Source organism: Chiloscyllium plagiosum, chromosome 34 (assembly GCF_004010195.1).
Source record: "Chiloscyllium plagiosum isolate BGI_BamShark_2017 chromosome 34, ASM401019v2, whole genome shotgun sequence".
Lineage (NCBI taxonomy): Eukaryota > Metazoa > Chordata > Chondrichthyes > Orectolobiformes > Hemiscylliidae > Chiloscyllium > Chiloscyllium plagiosum.
Window position 1 is genome coordinate 24846129 of NC_057743.1, and position 13395 is coordinate 24859523.

The window sequence follows — 13395 nt, forward strand, 5'->3', positions numbered from 1 at the left end:
CTGTCTATCATATTATTCTATTCTGAAGCTGCATTGACTTCTCCCTACCCTGCCAGCTCCCATAATTTACTAGTGTAATCTAGTTATATCTACCTCCTTCTTAAAAACACAATATTTTGGCCTCCACTGTTTTCAGCAGTAACGACTTCCACAGGCTGACTACTCTCTGGGTTAAGAAATTTCTCCTTGTCTCAGTCCTAAAAGATTTCCTCCTTATCCAAAAGCTATAACCTCTGGTTCTGGACTTCGCCACCATTGGCAGCAACCTTCCTACATCTAACCTCTCTAATCCTGTTGGAATTTTATAAATTTGAGATTCGGTTATGGACCTGACCAAACCCCCTCAAATTATGTCCAGGAGATAGCTTGGACCCTAACGTTTTCTTATTTTGAAGGCAAGTGCCAGGCTTTGTGTTCCAGATGCAATTTGATTGGTCAAACTACAAGGCTTGAAGCTAAACACACTTTATTCATGCATTATAGTTAAAATCCAGGCAAAATAAAATAAAGGAAAAGCTATAACTATCAAAATAATTAACAAAATAATAAACTACTCATTAACTATTCCAATGTAGTAACATCGCATAAACACACCATTGGCAAAAGCAAATTCAGCAAAGCAGTTCTAGTAGCAGGAAGAGAACCCCATCTTTTAGCTATAACAGAGAGGAATAAGAATTTCCGCATCTAGCTTCAAGACTCAGCAACTGCTACTGAAAGCTAAACTACAAATGTTGGTTCTGTGGGAACTTGACCCCATCCATTCAGGTTGCTCCTATTGTTCCAACTTTAAAATAACCACAAGCCCTCACAAACTGTTTACTTTATTGGCTTGAAGCAGACCACTCAACGCCTCTGTCTCAACCTGCCTTCATTTAAAAAAAAGGGACAAAGTAAACCTCTTAAAGCCATCATATTGTTACAATTCCCTCCTTATTCTTCTAAGCACCAGTGAATGCAATCCTAACCAATTCAATCTCTCCTTATACATTAGTTCTGCCTAGGCTGTATGTAATATGATGCACAGGTAGTCTCTATGCTGTTTACCAGACAGCAGCCCTGGTTAATTTCTTCCTTTCCCTGCTCATTGAGGAAAATTGCAAAGTACTTATCATCATTATATTCAAGATCTACCAACCTAGCACAGGCTGAATCAAAGTTGGTGTTTCAAATTTATACTGTTCAATTTTAATATGCTGTTGGCTGCTGAGAAAGGATAATCATTGTTTTCTCGTACTACACTTGTGTTGAGTTGCATATTGTCAAGTTTTTAATGGCTTTATAAGAGAAGACAGAAGTAACTAACAGGGCTAACAATTTTTGCTCTCCTACCCAGCCTGAGGGTGCTGCTGACCGATGCTTGGATTGTGCTGTGGAGAAGTGTTGCCCATACTCTGCTAAGAAACTTTATCTGGAAGGTGTCAAGAATGTGAGTAGAACTACAGACAACGGATTGGGGAGACACCGGATTTTGAACCACAATTCTGCCCCTGTTTAACTTGCCTGCATTCTGATGTTGGAGGCAGTCAGGATGTTATAATCTTCCTTTTAGGCTACCTCCCCTTACCTAACTGATTTGGGTTCATGTCTCTCTCTTTGGTGCTCATCTACACAGGAAGCACGGTATTTTACACAGTGAATTATTTTTCTCATACCTGAAATCAGCTAATGAAGTACAGGTCAAGGATTGAATATGTGGAATACTGATCTGCACAATTGGATACAACATCAGGCAAAGCCTTTATTCTGTAGGGAAGTACCATCATATATGCTAGGTATATTTTGTGCAAGCTGATGTAATTGGAATTTTATTTAACCTAAGCCACAAAGTGATAAGTGATTTCTAGTTAGACTCCCCAAAGAATTAAAAAAGTAATCTTTTGATTTTTTTGCTCAACTTCCCTTGTATTTTGATAATGATTACTGATTATGAATAGATTAGGTGCAAGATTTTTTTACTTTGGTACTCGACCCAATTGGCCATTCTTTATGTATGATTCTGGATATTGAGTGCTATTTTCCCCAGCCCCAGCATGACATGCTTTGAGGCGAAGGAAACTGGTAAATACAGGGTAGAACTGTTGTCACAGATTTTTGATACACTGTCTCCCTGTCACTGAAGAGATATCCAAGAAGGGACTGGGAATAGGATTGGCTGGTCACTCTACAGGATTGGACTGTCATTTTGCATGTAGCAGAATTCCCAACACTTGCATGTATGGAGGCCTCCAACTCAATGGGGATAGCCTCTCTACAGCAGACTAAATGGCAAACTTCAGTGACCAGGACAGGTATGGAAAGGTGCCATGCACAGTTTAACCAATCCATTCTGAGGAGATTTCCCTCCCCTTCGAGGAATCTAACAAGTACATTGCTTTTATTTTGAAGCCAACTTCCGTCAAAGGAATCTTTTTGTTGAGGCAGTCATGCAGTCTTTGCCTAGCCTTGGGAGCACCTGTTTTTGCTGATGGGAATGCTGAGACTCGAGCTGCCAGAAGATATGATTCAAAATGCAATAGCCCCCTTAACAGCAGTACAGACACAATTATGGGTAGAAGGCTGCATCTAGGTAGATTGCAGTTTTGGTGTTGCCAGTAAATCTGAGTTCAGGATTCCCGTTTGGTCCCAAACGTAGGAACCTGAAGCTTATGATTATATTCAGTTCTGATTCCTGAGTGTCATCAAGCTCTCCAATAAGCCTGATCCTGTCCTTAACTGATCTGTGGACATCCAAGCTTCTAAAGTGAAGTCATTGGAGGTGGTCCCAGACTGTTTTTTTTGTTTCTTCCTTCAAGTTATTAATCTGGAGCCTTTGCCTGTTCACAATTCTTTTAGGTCTGTCCTAGTCATGTGGTTTAGTTATTTACTGCATTTATTTTAGAAAAAGAGCATAATATCTCCTGAGCGATTAATGTGCAATTATCATAAATTGTAATGACAGTGCTGACCATTCCATAACCTCAGTGTCTTTTTGTCAGCCTTCAGTTTCTTTAACTAGTAGAGCCTGCAATCAGATACACAGCTACATGGGTAACTATACAGCAATGTAACAAAAGCACAGGAATAAATCTGTTACCATGGAGAACAGCTTTGCCTTTGTCAACTAATAGTATAAAGATCATACAATTAAGGACTCCTTTGTTCAAAGTTTTTACAGGCTACACAAATGTGGCCATCTGCTCATTAAACTCGTGCAGACCTCCTAATGCTGCATGAATGACAAATGGACATTAAAAAAGGAAACTGAATGAGAGAGCAAAAGGCCAGGGTTTGAACAGAGCAGCACAAAAGCCCATGCCTTCTGCCAGGAAAGCAAGGGGATGCTCATCACGCAGCTGCTGAGCATGACCAATCTGTCTGTGCCAGCATAAGAGGACATCTGGTGAAGCTCAGACGGTCAACAGTGAAGCCTGTCTCTTTAGGACTGCATTGTAGCAGCCTGGCACTATCTCTACCAGGTGGAACATAGTATACAAAAAAAGGTCAAACTTGATAGGAAATAAAAGGCCAAAAGGAAACTCTGTGATCCAATTAGCAAGGTCTCAAGCATTGCTTAAACAGTTTTGTTCCCTTGTGTCAGATAACATACTGTATTAAATCATGTTCAATAGAGGACCAGTGGCTCAGCCAGCTTTCTTTATTCAGACTTTTCAACATTCACAACAAATAAAACAATAGTATATATACACTGGCAGTATTGGCGGCAGCAAAGGAGGTGGTGCTGCATCTGTCTAAATCCAGTTCTTGATAGTGCGAATTCATTTGGTCCTGTAACTCTATATGAAGCGGTACTATCAACATGAGCAATCCCATTAGAAAAATTAGACTTCTGTTTAGCTGGGCAGGGCGTGGACTTTTAGGCTTAATTCATATTGGAAATGTTGGAATGTTTGGAAACTTGACAAGACCTATTTTAGGGAACATTTTCATATAAAAGTATTTTTAAAATCATATGTTTAAGTATGTTTCATTTCATTTTGGTTCTAAAATGACTTTTTTTTTTCAGGAAAGGCCTTTATTCCTTTCTCTGTATCTAGTTTGCTTCATAATTTTTGCTTTGAATTTAACACCTTTACAAAAACTTGACAGTGGATTCCAAAAGTGCTGCATAAATGCATGCAATGAAGGTGCTCTGGTCACTACCTGGGGACCTCCACGTGCACTAGATATTGGAATCCTGGATTTGCTACCTTTGCTTCATTGGACAGTTTTCCACAGAGTTCTGTCTAACTATCTTCATGTGACATCTGGACCAGAGGTGTCTCTTGACAGAGGGAGGCACTGCTGTACTTGTAATGTCACTATAGACAGGTAATCCAGAGGCCCAGGAAATGCTCTGGGGTACGAGTCTCAGTAACTGGTAAAGTTAACGTTTGATTTAATAAATCTGGAATCTAGTGTTAGTCTCAAATGATGTGACTGTGACAACTACCATTAGTTGTTATAAAATCTAATACCCCTTTAGGGAAGGAAATCTGCTGTTATTACTTGTGACTCTGGACCCATAGAAATGTGTTTGACTCATATCTTCCCTCTGATAGGGCAGAGAAGGCCACTCGGTTCAAAGGCAGTTTAGGATGGGCAAGAAGTGCTGGCTTTGCCAGTGACATTCACGTTCCTATGCAAAAAGAAAAAGAGCAAAGTTTCCTACACAAACTTATCACCAGAGGAAACATCCTATCAGGCTGTCTGCAATGTATATATTTTGGGAAATAAATATTTATTTCTGCCTTTTCTTATAGGGAGAAGGCATCATTATCAGAAGGCAGGGTTTCTTTGAAAACAAAGCATTGCAGATCATGCCCATGTGGACATCAAGGCTTTTCATGTTATCTATATGACTTTCATGAGCAGGTGTTGGCTCAGTTAGTGCTCACTTGGTATATGATTACTTAATCATCATTGGAAATAATTAATAGACTGAGTCTCTTCTTGTTTTCTCAAAGCAGATTGAGATATGACCTAACAAAAGTATTTCAAATTAAAAGGTTTTGATAGTGGATACAGAAAGAATGCTTCTGCTTATGACAAAGAGTATGAGCTGGGGCCATCAATTTGAGAGCATTTCTAAGAAGTTCAATGGATCATTCCAAATAAACTTCCCTGTCCAGAGGTTGGAGAGAGCTCGCTAATGCAGGGTGTGGTTGAAACAAATGGTTGAAATGCATTTAAGAGGAAGCGAGACAAATGAGAGAGGAGGAAATAGATTGTCAGGATGATTGATTCAGATGAAGATACATGGCGATGGTTGAACTGGAGCTAGCTTGTTTCTGTACCGTATATCCTTTTTAATTTTGTCAGTGGCTGTAATATTTTAACTCTAACATGACTGCTGACTCCATCAAGAAAGTATGTGACAGCAGAGCAACTGTTGGCTGATCCTCTGCAGTCAGACACACCTTCAAAAATAGTTGTCCTATGGCAGCATGTGCACAAAAAAAGCAATGGCAGTGCACATTACTTGAAGTCGTACATCTTTGAGGCAGAGATTGCTGCACAAAGAACCGAGAGAAAATTGACCTTCCATCTGATGGTAGAACACATTTTACTAACTTAAAGTCAGTCAGTATCATTAGTCCAACAGGTAATATCCTCCATTCCGTTGGATCTGGTACTTTTTTGTAATTCTGAAATTAGATATTGCTGGCAACCTTGTATTTTATTGGTTATCACCAAGTTTTCCTGAGCTTTTGATACCATCGTGGTTAGTAGCTTCAGCAATACTGGAGACTATACACAGATCCACAACGTGCAAGGGATTAGGAAAATTGCTTTGTAATGGATGATGACAAGCTTCTTGTGTTGCAATATGATCTGTCTCATCGAATGGTGAGTTTTCCATCAAAATCCTGATTTGAGCCTCATAGATGGTATAGAGACTGAGGTATCAGGAGGTGAATCGCTTGTTGCAAGGTGTCCAACCCAGATCGTTTCTTATAGCCACTGTTAATCTACTTAAGCTCTGTACATTGCTGAACTCTGGTATATTAACACTGGGGACATGCAATAATGATACAGTTGATAGTCAAGAGGAAATGGTTATTAAGTGTTCTGATATTCTTTACTTTGTCAAGCAGGGCAAGAAAGGATGGCCCATCTCTGTGATCTGTGAAGGGTCTACTGTTGACATTGAATCGGTTACAAAGGCACTTCGTGAAGGTCCATATGGAAGATGTGTTTACGAATGTGATAATGATGTTGTCACCCATCAGGTAATTATGACATTTTTGTCAGTTTAAGTATTAACTTTTCAATGATTTAAGCAGTACAGTAATATAAGCTACAGTAAAATACAAATGAAAACTTACAGCTATATATTCTGTCATGCATAAACATTTAGATTTGCGGACACTTCAACAAATAGTGCAGTAGCTGAAAATTCTTGTTTACTAATACTAGTACCACTTCCATGCTGGAGCTATGCCTGCTGTAAAACCTATTGTGTTTATCCTTTAATATTTCTTAAAATGCTTTTCTCATAATTCCGTCTTGAAAACTTAAGGCTCAATCAATTTCAGTAGCTTCCAATTCGATTCTAGTAAACACGTGTTACTAATTTCACTTGCACAACAGTATTCTGTTTGAAGCTGTCCTGAGTTTAGTGTTTATGCTGTACAAAAATCATTCTATTAAGTAAGATTGTACAATAATCTATTTCATCATGTTATTATTGCATGTCCATGCTCTATAAAATAAAGAGCCTGTAAGGAATTATTGTAAAGCACAGATATGGCTTGAAGGAACTAAAATCTAGCTACACTGTATGGAAACTAAATTGCTTGCTTTTGTAGCCTGAAAGTTACTGCTACCAAGGTTCTCATAAGGTAAATCTTTTTGCCAGGTTGTGAATATGGAATTTGAGGAAGGAGTGACAGCAGCTTTTACGATGGTGGCTTTCACTGAAAAACTGGCTTCTCGGAAAATAACAATTTATGGAACTGAGGTAGGAGATAAGCTCCCATGTTATGTGACTACATATTTAGTTACCTTTTTTTTGCCACAAATAGTGGGAATCCCTTTTTGATGATGCAAGTCATGTTATATCACACCAAAGGAGTGGATGGGCTTCTCTTGTGTTTTTTGTATTTCATGTTGGGTATAAGTTGGAGGACAATCAATAGGTAAAGTTCGTGTCTCAGGCCTTTTAGCCATAGTGCACTGAATGGCTCGAAGCTGTCAAAAATGTCTCAGGCTGTGTCTCGCAAAGAATGTAGATAATGAACATTGAGAGTATTTAATTTGTATTGAGGCACCTTTGGTAACTTCTAATTTAAAATGTGTTGCCCTTAGACTGTATACCTGATAATGGAATGTATATTGTAAACATTGCATCTATAATGATTGTGATGAAGTACATAAGAGTGAAATACAGAGGAACCTCGATTATCCGAAGGACATGGGCGGGGAGTATTTCGTTGAGTTAATCAAATTCCGGATAATCGAATGCCAGATAACATAATTTAGCCAAGCACCAGTACATTGCGATCTTGCCAGATAATCCAATATTTGGATAATCGAATGCCAGATAATTGAGGTTACTCTGTATGCTGTACAGAGACAAGTTGAATTTTATTGCAAATTCTATAGTATTCGTCTCAATGTTTTGTAATGTAATTTATAAATATTATGAATAAAATATATTTTGGGGGAAAAGTTTAAGTGGGGTGTGACTTCTTGGTGTCAGACCAGTATTGATCAGCTGAATGTCTAACCATTGGAAAGACCATTATGATTTGGTGTTGAGCAGCTTTGACAAACTTTAGCCAAATTTTGACCAAGCGGTAGAATCAATTGTTGATTACATTTTTGCTCCACTTTCTTCAGCCTCTTCTAATTTCATTTTCTTGTGCAGCCTTTCTAATTTGGAATTTATTTGTTCATAACTGCTTTGTATGTTTGGATCACATTCCACTGTGACAATTTTAATGCAGGAAATAAACTGGTCAGTGGCTGCATTAAAACAGTAATGTCATTTGAACCATTAAGTGACCATCAGTATTGAGTTCTCAGTTATTTGTGACAGCGGTATAATTGGTTAATTGCAATAGCAGGCTGGATTTCACTATTGGGCAACAGTTTGTAGGCAATAAAATGGCAAGTAAATGTGGAAAATGGAGTGCTGCTACCTTCTCACCACTGAGGCATTTAGTTCCTCACCAGGGCAACTTGAACTTGAGTGGCCAATTTGCTGGATAGGGAAATTGCCTTTTGAATCCTGGCATCCTCCTTGTAATCTGGATCATGGAAGAAACATCTGGTGTAATAGTTGACCCATGACAACTACCTTCACTCACTCAACTCACCAACATCACCACTCAGCAAGGTTGACTTCATATGTCAGCGTTCTGAGACCCAGTTTACTTGATTCACTGGCTGCCTACTGCGAAGGCATTTTCATCTCCCAGATGGAGTCCCAGCAGTGGCCATAGTTCTAAGTGGCACTGCTAAGATTTCTGAACTCACTGGCTGTTCATCAGGTCTCCTCATTGTTGCTGTGGATCTTCATGTGACTGAAAGGCTGATTCTCAACTCACATTGGGCAGGATATCATACAAAATAGTAGGATTAGAAATGTGGAATTTGTTTCCTTTTTTTTTCTATGCTGCTTCACCATTAAGGCATTGCAATTCACATTGTGAAGTTGCTTGATGGACATGTTGTCACTATTTTGAATAATTGTTAGCAAAATTCTCCAAGTCATTAATGTTAATGCTGTTATATTTCAGAGTGTCTTTGCAGTGTTTCTTGCCTCCTGGAAAGTTGAGAAAACAAGACCTGGAGAGGGAGTTGTTTTCGGTCATCTTCTCACTGTTCCGTTCATGGCGTTTGATTTTGCATGAATGTTTGTGGAGCTGTCAAAAGAATGACACAAGTTTTATTCGATAGTCCTCTCATTGAATCTAGACACATTGCTGATGAAAGTTCTGTAGCACACTTTATTTGTCAGTGATATAGTTTAGCCCTCGCTACAATACAGGAGTGTGGTGACAACAACTTCAGTGTTGCCTTGGACTTTAGTGTGAAAGTAATTGTTTCAAACACTTGTTTTTAAATAATTTGTAAAAGGAGCTGATCCAGTGTTTGATTACCTAGTCAGTGATGTCCTTTTTCTGGTGCATCACATTCGTAAGAAAGTCTAGGATATGTGTTCCCTCACTAATCTGTGCTACCCTGTAAGACTTGGTTGGTGTTCTGATATTCAACTCATTAAAATGTTCTTCCTTGCACAATATATGAGAATGTTGAATAGTGTCCTCCCTTGTTCATCTAGCCAAGGCAGATTCGGCAATCCCAGAAAAAGGGATACCTGATCCGCTTTGATTTCAGTTCCCAGGATCCCTTTCAACTCATTCGCTATGGCACCCTAGTACCTATGGATCTTGTGGCATGACCAAAAACAGTGTGTAAGAGTGCCGGTCCTTGTTTTGCATTTAGGGCACCCTGGAGATGCTAACTGCTCTGGTGCTATATGGGCCCTGTGAAGAACTTTTAGTTGCATGGCCTGCGTTTTATTGTAAATCAAGATCTTTTTCACATTCTCCCAGATAGCCTCCTGTGTTTCCATTGAGATGTGCTCCTAGTTCCTGGTTCCAAACTCCATAAAGTCTTGCCATATCTTCCAAAGTGCCCCCTCTCTAGGTGGTATAGCCAAGAGAGTGCCCACGCACTGGTGACCACTGAAAAGGAAATAGTGTTGCATCTTCCAGGTCAGGTATTCCCACCAGACCCCCCCATTGGCATGGCTTCAGACTTTGTAAAATTAATTTTATACGCTGAGCAAGTGCCAAATAAATTAACTTTTATATTAGCTGGGGCACAGACTGTCGGGTTAGCCAAAAAAAATCATCAGCGTAGTAAGTGATTTTATGCTCTTCATTCCTACCTCTGGAGCAACTATTTTAAAGTCCTTTTGAATCGCCTCCACAGCTGTTCGATTACTAAAGTGAATAGCAGCGGCAAAAGAGGACACCCTTGTCAGTTGCATCTCCCAATTATAAAGTTATCTGATTTTATGCTATTCGTAAGGACCGCTGCCATAGGGTCACTATACAGCACTGCCACCCAGCTGGCGAAGGCCTCTCCAAGGCCAAAACGTTCCAGGACATTAAAAAGATACAGCCACTCCACCCAGTCTGTGTCTAAGGAAACCACCAAACCCGGGATTGAGCTCTGCTGACATACCTGTACCATATTCAGCACTCTCCTACTATTGTTAGAAGAACTGCGATCCTTAACAAAGCCTGTCTAGTCCTACTTTATGATAGAGGGCAGTACCTTCTCCAATCTCAACACAATTTTAGACAGGATCTTGAAGTCTACATTCAGTAATGATATAGGTCAATATGAAGCACAGTCCTCAGGAAATTTCCCTCTCAAGAATAAGAAAGATATTGGCTTCCCTAAGAGAAGGCAGAAGGCAGTCCTGGCTGTATGAGTGGTCGTACATGCCTAATATTGGCTCAGCCAACATATTTATGAACTCCTTATTGGAAATCCGTCCGAGCCTGGTGCTTTGACACTTTGGAGCTGCCTTACCGCCTCTTGTATCTCTCGTACTGTTAAAGGTGCATGCAAAAGGGAGGCTTACTCTACAGTTATACCAGAGAGGCCCAAGTTCTCAAAAAAGGATTCCATTCTTGCTAACCCGTCCTCTCAGCCCTCAGACTGGTATAGCTTAGCATAAAATTTCCTAAATATTACATTAATCTTTTTAGACTCTCAGACGAGAATACCAGTATTTCCCTAATGGACATAATGGATTGCGGGGCACTCTTCTTCCCAGCCAGATAGGCCAACTATCTACCTTGTTTATCACCGTATTCAAATAGTCTTTGCATCGCGAAAGTGACCTCTCTCTTCGCTGCCTGGGTGAATACTGAATTCAGAGCAGCCCAGAGAGCTGTGATCTGCTGTAACTTAGTCACAAGACAGGCTATCATATTCGGCTGCCTTCAGCTGGGCCTCCTGTATACTCTGCTGTGCTCTCTACCTTTTCCTGGTTGCTGAGTATAAAATAATTAAGCCCCTTAAATAAGCCTTGGTGGTCTCCTAGAGCATCGATGTGTTACTGGCCATATCTGGGAATATCCCAGAAAGTCCTAAATTATGTTGTGAAGTATTCAATAAACTTGCTATCTTTCAAAAGAAATGGATCTGTGTGCCAATGCCAAGTATCTGTTCCATCAGCCTGATCTTAAATCCAAGTACACTGCCACATGGTCCAAAATGGCTTTATTCCCATTCCTGCAGGATAGTACCAGTCCAGACAGATTGATGGAACAAAGACATATTGATCTTTGTGTGGCACTTGTGCGGGTTTGGAGTAAAAAGTAAAACCCCCACCATTAAGGTGGAGACATCTCCACACATCCTCCAACCCCAAGTCCCCACACAAGTCTACCTAAAACTGTTTGGTTTGCGGGAGATACCCAAGAGGCACCTTGGCCTCCTAGCCACCTCTGGACTCGAGATAGTCTCCCCCTATAATCATGCAACACACCCAAAAGCCATCAATTTAGAGAATGCATCAGTTAAGAATTTAAGAGGGTGTGCTGCGGGGGCAATAGACATTCAAGATGCCATACTCCTCCCCATGAATTAAGGCTTTGAGGATAATAAACTACCCATGATCATCCTTAATTTCATCTATTACTGTAATGGGAGGTTCCTCTGTGTTAATATAGCCACTCCTCTGCTTAGAGAATTAAAAGATGAAATGAGTACCCTGCCAAACCCTCCCTACTGTAATTTTAGATGTTCCTTATCATTCAAGTGCATTTTTTTTCTACTAAAGCAATATCAATCCTCTCCTTTCTGAGATTCAAGAGCACCTTCTTTGTTTTGACCTGTGAATGACCCCCCCCTCCTGTTCCAGGTACACCGTCTACACAGAACAACGAGCCATAACCATCTGAAGTGGCCCGCAACATCCCACCCCCGTTAAGAAGAAGCCTACTCATAGTGCAGGAAAATCGACATTTCAGGCAAAAGCTCTTCATCAGGAATGCCCGATTTTTCTGCTCCTCAGATGCTGCCTGACCTGCTGTGCTTTTCTAGCAACACTCTAATCTCCAGCATCTGCAGTACCCACTTGCGCCTACTCATAGTGCATTGAGTGGAGACAAAACAGGATTTATAAAATCTTAAAAACTACTGCAACAAACCCTACCAAAGCAAAAAAAAACTGAACACTACTCTTTTAAATTGGACAGAAAATAAACAGCTGGAGATTTCCTCTCTTTCCCCCATAGGGGGCACTCATCCTAATCCCTAATATCACGATGGCTCCTTCCAGCTAGAGCCGTGTCTAACACCCAAGTAATACAGAAACAAAGAAAACTTTTTTAATTTCCATGTGTGTAAATTATAAGTGGGCATCCAACCCATCCCCTCCATACGTCAACCCCACTTGTCTTTAATAAAAAAAACATGAGCACCTCACGCCCAAAGAGAACAAAGGGAATAACAGGAATTAATAAAAATTACAGGAAAGGGAATGAAAGATGGAGGAATAAAAAGGACCCCCTCCTCCCCATCTCCACACATTGTCAGAACAATGCCAGGCATATAAATTAAACAACTGAGAGAGCAGAGGATATGCTATTGTCCTTTATTCTTTTTTGACCCAGTCAATCTATTTTAAAGAGTCTAAGAAATCGCTTGCTTTCTCTGCTGAGTCAAAGTTGTAAACAGACCCACCATAGCTGAAACACAGTACGGCCGGGTACGTCACAGAGTGTCGAATGTTCAGGTGTCTCAATCTCTTCCTAACTTCATCAAAGGATTTCCTTTTTCTGATTACAGAAATGTCTTGCAAAAACATAATTTTTGACCCGTTATGCACCAGGGCCTGGGAGTCTTTTCTCTGCACTCTGGAGGCTTCCATAATCATTTGCTTCTCCTTAGCACGACTCCAGTGCTATATGACCAGGCGGAGGCGCTGCTCCGATACCCGGGCCTGCACATCGCGATCCAGTGGGTCAGTTCCACATGCACTTGGCCCGACTTTCCCCTCCCAGTCTCAGAAGTTGCAGGAGCCATTGCTCCAGGAAGCTGACCAGATTCTCCCCTTCGCGTAAGCTTTTTTTCTTTGACCTCCATTCTCAAGGTTGTCAACCTGGTCTAGCAAAGCCCGTACCTGGCTTTCCAGCGCATGGATCTGCCCTTCCTAGTTTTGCGCCACGGTTTCCAACACTGTGGCCCTCTGTTCAACACCTCCACGTGTTGATCAAGCTTTTGGATCTCCAGCTCATGCTTTTGTATCATGGCAGAGATTGGTTCCAGTGCTGACTTGATTTTCTCTCTGAGTTTTATGAACTCTGAGACTAAGTACTGCTGTACCATTGGGTTCAAAGGCACTACCACGGGGGTCGGCTCTGCGGCCATGGGCACATT

The 13395-nt window shown here is 40.6% G+C and overlaps 1 protein-coding gene across 8 annotated transcripts in view; it reads left to right on the forward strand.

The window, feature by feature from the left end:
* Positions 1-13395, forward strand: part of zgc:154075 (uncharacterized protein LOC556929 homolog) — a 261564-nt gene that overhangs the window by 152147 nt on the left and 96022 nt on the right. For all 8 annotated transcript variants that reach the window (XM_043675943.1, XM_043675939.1, XM_043675941.1 and 5 more), the window contains 3 exons: positions 1337-1429; positions 6078-6212; positions 6842-6943. In XM_043675943.1, coding sequence (XP_043531878.1) covers positions 1337-1429; positions 6078-6212; positions 6842-6943 — 330 coding nt within the window. The remainder of the gene's footprint in view (positions 1-1336; positions 1430-6077; positions 6213-6841; positions 6944-13395) is intronic.